The following is an 8,028-nucleotide window of genomic DNA, read 5'->3' on the forward strand; positions in this document are numbered from 1 at the left end:
AACGCAACAACGTGGGCGTAACGCAAGTAAGTAAGTTAGCCAATTAAGCGGCAGTTCATATGAACCATCGTCAACAATTCTTAATTGCTGGTTTCAATTTTGCGATAATACGCCACGCATAAAAAAAAGGTGAGAAAATCGCGTATAGATGACGTCACAAGTGTTCCAGAGACCGTGGGCAAAGCATGCAAACCAAACAACACGAATTATTATACCAATTATGTAAATATAGCTCATCTTGGAGATATTATGAGTATAACGTTTTGTTATAAGCCAATATAACCGGACAAAAAAAAAAAAAATGAAGCCCACCAAAAGGGCTTTCTTGTCATGATCCGAGGGCTCAAGACAAGCAGTGAAAAAAATAAAATAGTTACAAACATTTATAATATACAGGTGTACTGTGATTGTTTACATAAAAATACTCTTACCTGTTGTAGTGTGTGGTAATTCATCATATCAAAACGTCTGTTATCCATCATATCTCTATAATAACCAGCACCAATCATAAGTAAAATGAAGTTATATGGATACCACCCAACTTTAACAAGACTTGCCTGCGCATGTGCGTCTCAATCCCAACCTGCAAAACAGAATACACAGGCTAGGTATGTGAGAAAATGTGGGGGTGTATGAATGGGGTAGGTCTAGATACCAAGATACTCTATTTCTGTTTACATTAGGAAACGCTACATAATATAACACCGGCAAAATACTTATATTTAGACAACGTTACCTGCGAACCATAATTTTTTATTATATTTGTGCGAAACAATTTTCCAGACAATTAATAAAATTACACGCCATGCACACTCCTCGTGTGGGCTAACACTACGCATTATATGCCCCAGTAAATTGAAGGATCGTGAAAATCAGCTGTAAAAAATAACTTAAAGAAGCTTTTTTAAGATTACAAACATAATACGATCGATTCCCAGTGCTGTATCTCCACATATTATCTATTTCTGAGGAATATTTGGTATACAGCAATCAACAATCATATAACATGTGATGTCTGTATCATGTAAGAGGTTACTACTAGATTCATGTAAAATACATTTGATTACCAAATATTCCTGATACTTTGGGAATAGTACCGAAATACAGCGCTCTATAAATCGATCATGAATTACAGGACCGATTAAACATGTATGATTTATTCTTTGTTATTTATAGTATTTCTTTATTCTGCATATACATATTTATAGACTAGTCCAGATTTGAGAAAAATGAAATGCTGTAGGCATTTCGTATTAAAAGCAAAAAAACATGTGTTTTAGGGTAATTTCGGGGTGCTGAATTCAAATCTGCTGTTTACCCTGCTCAATTTTTAGATCTTCACCCTTAAAATGTGAAAAACAAAATGGCCGCCATTTCAGACTTATTTTGGCTTATAACTTGACTTCTAAGTGACGTAGCAAGTTAAAAATGGTGTCTAAACCTATGTTTGTGATATGAAGATTCCAAATATACTGTTATTAAAGTTGTAAATATTCTATTTCAGCCGCCATGTTTGAAATCCAAGATGGCCGCCATTTAAAACGTATTTTGGCTTATAACTATTATAAGTTAAAAACGATGTCTATGTTTGTGAGACTGAGGATTCCAAATATATTGTTATTAAAGTTGTAAACAGCCGCCATGTTGAAATCCAATATGACGCCTATTTTAAACACACACACACACATATATATATATATATATAAATCATACTGTAAATTATAGAAACAGTGCTCATATTCGGAACATGATCTCATAATCGCGTCGAGCATAGCTCATTGGCGAAAGTTCCGTATTTTTTAGTTGTATGAAAAAATGTCTCTGGCGGGATTCGAACCTGCAACCTCTCGCTTACAGGGCGAGTATCATACCACTAGACCACAGAGCCATGTATGGTATTATCACAGATTTTCACCCACCAGATACATTCTCTCACACAGTGCTACGCAACATCATTGATTTATATATATATATAAATTAATTAATTAATGTTCTTTGCCTCTTGTGTTTATATATATAAAGGTATCTCTTCGGAGATCCCGCCTCGTGAATAAAAATACTGAAAGATGAGGGCGTATCAATTTGATCTCTGTTGCGCGTGCGTACAACTGAGGACTAGTGCTGTTCCGCCGTACCACGCCGAGAATGTTAAAGAGTCGCTATCCAATCGAGTTTGAACAATACCATGAAAGCCCCAGTGGTCTAATGGTTAGGGCAACTGCATATCAAGCAGACGGTCCGAGTTCGAGTCTCGGTTGGTTTCTCATTCTCACAGATTTCCTCATCTTTATCGTTTCAAATTAATTAATTAAATTTCAGTATATCACCGGGTGGTTTAGAATTAATGTTCTTTGCCTCTTGTGTTTATATATATATATATATATACAGATGAAGGGCTAGTGTTGCCCGAAAGCTCTGCTAACTTTTCTGGCTGTTTTACTTTATCGTTTTGATTTAGTTTTTCGGGTTTTTTTTGTATCTCCATTGAGATCCAGCTACATGATACCCACAGCATTGTCATTTTTTCAGTAATTTGCCTTTGGATTTATATACTGTATATATACAGTATATAAACATCACAGGCACAGAATAAATTCTAATCCGCCCGGTGATATAATGAAATTTAATTAATTAGAAACAATAAAAATGACGAAACCTGTGAGAATGAGAGAAAGCCCTAACTGAGATTCGAACCCGGAACCTTCTGCTTGATATGCAGATGTTCTAACCATTAGACCACTGGGGCTTTCATTGTATTGTTCCAATTCGATTGGACAGACTCTCGGTGGGGTATGGCTGAATGTATCTGTACATAGCTGTGCCTACTGTATACTGGTGGATATATATATATTGCTGCTACTAAATTTGTCGAGTAATTTTACGTATCTCCTCCGAAACCGCTGAATGGTACGTGCTCACATTTGGCACACTTATGTTTCTTTTTATCATTTTTGAATGTTTTGATATTAGCCTAATTGTTAAAACGACCTTCACAACCAAAATATTTCTTTGTAGTAAAATGTATTTTAAATGGAACGCTACAAAAATAATCCTCTGCTTCATCAGAACATGAATACATAATAACCAGACAAGAACGTATCTTTATTACGTTTTACTATCAATCCATTTTCATACCACGCAATCCATTTTTCAACAATATAGTAGTATAGGCCTAATAATAACATTTTGATTGAATAGTGAGGGATTAGTTACAGTATAAATAAACCATTGGTAATTTACTGAAAATCCAAAATAAACTTGTGTTATAATACAAACAACATTATTCAATCAAAGAAACGCTCTACTACACAGTGTCATTTAACAATTTGGATTTCAACATGGCAGCCGAAAAAGAATATTTACAACTTTAATAACAATATATTTGGAATCCTCAGTATCACAAACATAGGTATAGAAACCATTTTTAACTTGCTACGTCACTTAAAAGTCAAGTTATAAGCCAAAATACGTTTAAAATGGCGGCCATCTTGGATTTGAACATGGCGGCTGAAATAGAATATTTACAACTTTAATAACAATATATTTGGAATCTTCACTATCACAAACATAGGTATAGACACCATTTTTAACTTGCTACGTCACTTAAAAGTCAAGTTATAAGCCAAAATACGTTTAAAATGGCAGCCATCTTAGATTTCAACATGGCGGCTGAAATAGAATATTTACAACTTTAATAACAATATATTTGGAATCCTCAGTATCACAAACATGGGTATAGACACCATTTTTAACTTGCTACGTCACTTAAAAGTCAAGTTATAAGCCAAAATAAGTCTGAAATGGCGGCCATTTTGTTTTTCACATTTTAAGGGTGAAGATCTAAAAATTGAGCCGGGTAAACAGCAGATTTGAATTCAGCACCCCAAAATTACTCTAATACACATATTTTTTCGCTTTTAACACGAAATGCCTACAGCATCTTATTAGAGTGGAAATACGACTATCTGGACTAGTCTATTATATAACTGAAGTAATGACAACGAAATGGAACAACAATCCGAGTCTTGCCTCGGGATGACGTATCAATTTATAGGATAACAAAACTTTTCATTTACGCTCAACCGCTTCCAAAGTAGGTAGCATTCTAATTATTACTGTTGTTCAGTCATTGCGTACAGAAGTACGACGTAACAATGATGCGACGTAACAATGGGGCAAGACACTTATTATGAAGGTAGTGTATCCACTTTCTGCATTCGTGGGAAGTTAAGGAACTTTTAGAAAGATGATGTGTAGTTTGACACTACAAGTTACTGGAAGCTCTCATGTCATTTGCATGATCACATGACCACAAACACAATTATTTATTCACTGAGTTCACCCAATCTTATTGCAATTCCTCGGCAAATTACTTTTGTCAAAGTACACAGCCTAAATTCTAAAAACTAGGTTTCTCCAGTTTGCTGAAGTTCCACAATGGCAAACTTTTTTTTGCCAAACTAAAGTTTTCTATCGAATTTAGATTTCTGTCTTTTTGATTTTTCTGTTTGTGTTTTGCCATTTTTAGATTTATTGTGTTTTTCAAAGACTATAATAGAGAATAAATGTAGCTGGTTTTCGGGGAAAAACACCAAAATACACCCATAACTAAATAAAATGTTATCTCAATTAAACTCTCAACAGATAAGTTAACGATACCAGGTGACCATATTAAAGCATTGGATGTGCCTTGTGAAAAACCAAGAAAGTTTAATTTAGTGGTGCATTTTGTAGTACATTTAGACATCCATGACAGTTGTCAATCCATGTTGTCAGTCAAGAGCAAGTCACAGGTGAAAGGTCAACTATATGACCTGTTTTGCTGCCTGGAAACTCACAAATGCATATAACATTCATCTGTTCAATGAGTTTCCTAGAAATGAGCTACTTGTTCGCAGATCTACTTTGTTGCTACCTTTTGTCAAATCATAGTCAATAGTCAAATTGAGGGCGTGCTGTAGGTAGAATGAAGAACGTTTCCTATTACAATCATTTACAAGAATGTTTATATAATATAATCAATAAAATAAAAACCTTTTATTACGCATGCGCAAATCAAATTAATGTGTATGTTATAATTAAACATTATATGGAGGTCAATGGTTAGCCATCGTTTGAAATCTTAATGATGTCCCATCAAGTTGTTTTTGCGTTCTATACTGTATGACGATTTCATATCAAATATAAACGATAAAAACAACTTTTTAGAGCTGTTTCGATCTAATGTAGTTGTTGTATCATAAAGCAGATACTTGATACCTTTGCCCTTCTGACAGGGCATTTTATCCGTTGATCATTTTGTGTACAAAGGCGTAATGTGCTGCACAATAATGATGTACGCAGTACTCACTAATTATGAGGCGCCAATCTGCGGTTACGACTGTTCCCAAGAGTCTAGAAAATTACATTTAATACATCCAAAAATGAAACAAATGACGTTCATTTTTCTGTGACGTTTGTGGGTCACATTGTAAATTACAAACATTTTACTATATATGCCTTATATACAATGGGCTAAGCTATTTTATGAAACGCCGTTTACGTAATTTTTTTTCTAAAGATACTATGTTTCTGTGCATGCTCGGAATGACTTTTCGACTCATCAAATGCGTACTCATAGCGGCACTTCATGAAAATCAAATTTCACTTATGTAAGTGTAGGTCTAGTCATATTTGATAAAGCGCTTTATAGCAAATTCTCAATTATGCGTTTGAAAAAAATAAAACAAATAAAAAGGAGTTATGGATTAGACATATATCTGGAAAGAGATTATGTTATGAAATTAAAAAATCAATTGAAAGAATCTAATCATAATCATAAAAAGGATGACAGTGAGGAAAACCAAAGAATAAATTGCCTACTGTCAGATAAGATCTGAACCACTCCCTTACTTCAGTGAGGTATTAAAAGGAAACAAACTGAATAAGCCACTATTGTTTGGGTTAAAATACACGGAAGCACTGTAGAGGAGTGCTGCAATGCCAATGCGCCTTAATTCCACCTAGTTTTAGTTTAGCATTTTCTGTTTCAACATTTTATTTTGTTTTTGTCTGAATCAAATAAAATGTCTTCCTTTCTGCCTAAATAATATATATATATATATATATATTTAAACATAGTTAACTTATTAGACATAGAAAAGTCTAGAACAAAAAATTACAAAAAAAATATAGCATTTTAGGCCTATCTAATTCATTTCGGTTTGCATTTTTGGTTTCCTTGCCTTCGAATGTTTTTTTTTTAATCTATTGTTAGATTGTACAGTTTGCAGTGATTTAGGTTTAGGCTACTAAATTTAACTTTTCGTAAAAACCAGTAGGCCTACCTATGGAGTAAAGAATAAGTAGGCCTACCTATGGAGTAAAGAATAAGTACTCCATTCTAAGTCTCCATTTCTCTAAACCAATTTGTTTCTAGTTCCAATCAGCTTTTTCGGTGTCTTACCTGATCTTTAAAGATCACCACCGTTCTTCTTCTTGCATAATAAATAAAAAGGTATTTTGGTTTATCTTCTATAAATCTATTTTAATGTAATTTTAGTAGTTTATGTAATGTTATGACTTTGTATGATTTTCCAAATAATATTGTTTTCTTTTAGTCCTAATTTTTACTTTAGTAGCTATAGGACTACTTTTTGTTTCTGCCTTAAACTGGCACCGACCAATAGGCCCATAGAGACGTTATTTGCTATCTTTGGATCTTAGCAGCACGAGGGTGTGTCGTCGGTCGATGTGTGGATATTCTATGATAACGTTATAATAGGATATCATGGATTAATTGATTACAGTGTAAACGGATATGGGGGAGAGCCATAGGGTAATCGCACCGTATTTTGGTCAGTTATTTCCACTCCTACTGCTGTTGTATTATCAGAATACAATTCAGCATTGTAGGCTACCACCGAATATTATTGCTATATAAACTAGAACTTGCAAAGTGCTGTCGATTTCAAAACAATATAAACATAGTTCTGATTACGTATGTAGTTGATATAGGCCTACACGCTAAAAATAAATATTATTTATAAACAACAAAACGTTTATTAAAAAATCCAAAGAAAATCGAAACAGAACCATTCTAAAATATCTAATCTTATTCTATACTTTAGGCCTATTGCCAATACAAAATAAATTCCGGACTAAGTTGGCAGGGAAACAAAATGGGAACTGTATCGCTGAGAGCCTACGTGTTCCCCTCTTACCCACTGCAGCACATGGAGATAAAAATATAAGAAATTCAAATATCCTATATCGTAATAAAGTGTAAATAATTATAGGCCTAATATAAGATCTTAAAATTCATTTATAACATTAGAACACGAAAACTGGCGGCAAATTTAAATATAGGCCTATGCCTAAAACAATTCACAATTCACAAACAACCTCACATTTAGAAATGTTGGAAAATTGACAAGAAAGGAGCTAGGCCTACAAGTCTGGGAAAATTATAAAAACCAATCGATGTAGGCAGCTATTACTGTCTTGAATGTGATGAAATTAAACATTGGCAATCCTTGGAAATGCTCATTTATTTATGTATCTAAGTGAAAAAAGTATAGTTGACTTTATGGGTTCTGATCTTGGTGTCTACAAAACTACATTGAGAGGGGGTAAGGTCTGAAGCGTGGTGGTACAACGATACATCACAGCCCCATGGATACACTAACCATAGGTCTATAAAGACATAATAAAAAATTAATATCTTAATATATCCCACACGTGTTTTTCACCGGTAAAATAATTATACAAGATTATACCGTACTTACTGGTGTACTTCCTGCTTCCAAGGGCGAAGTAAGGTAGTCTATGAAGGTGTTCCTTAAATATTTCAATCGAGCGTTAACCAAAAATTGCAGGCAACTTGACCAAGAACTTGTGTGTAACACCTCCCGCTCAATAAAGTCTGGAGCAGAAATGATACCGAGCAACTGTTCACAGTTAAACAATCGAATACATAAATGCCTATAGCATTAATTGCTAGCAGACGATAAGTTGTGAAGTTCACGGCGTGAAGAGTATACTGTATCT

At 34.0% G+C, this 8,028-nt stretch overlaps 1 protein-coding gene across 1 annotated transcript in view; it reads right to left on the reverse strand.

Moving 5' to 3' along the window:
- Positions 1 to 8,028, reverse strand: part of LOC144840890 (uncharacterized) — a 33,714-nt gene extending 25,686 nt beyond the window's left edge. Inside the window, exons 1-2 of the mRNA XM_078696971.1 lie at positions 7,767 to 8,028; positions 432 to 583 (exon numbers count right to left, since the gene is read on the reverse strand). Coding sequence (XP_078553097.1) covers positions 432 to 509 — 78 coding nt within the window. The 5' untranslated portion in view covers positions 510 to 583; positions 7,767 to 8,028. The remainder of the gene's footprint in view (positions 1 to 431; positions 584 to 7,766) is intronic.

The sequence above is a fragment of the Antedon bifida genome, chromosome 4 (genome assembly GCF_963402885.1).
Source record: "Antedon bifida chromosome 4, ecAntBifi1.1, whole genome shotgun sequence".
Classification (NCBI taxonomy): domain Eukaryota; kingdom Metazoa; phylum Echinodermata; class Crinoidea; order Comatulida; family Antedonidae; genus Antedon; species Antedon bifida.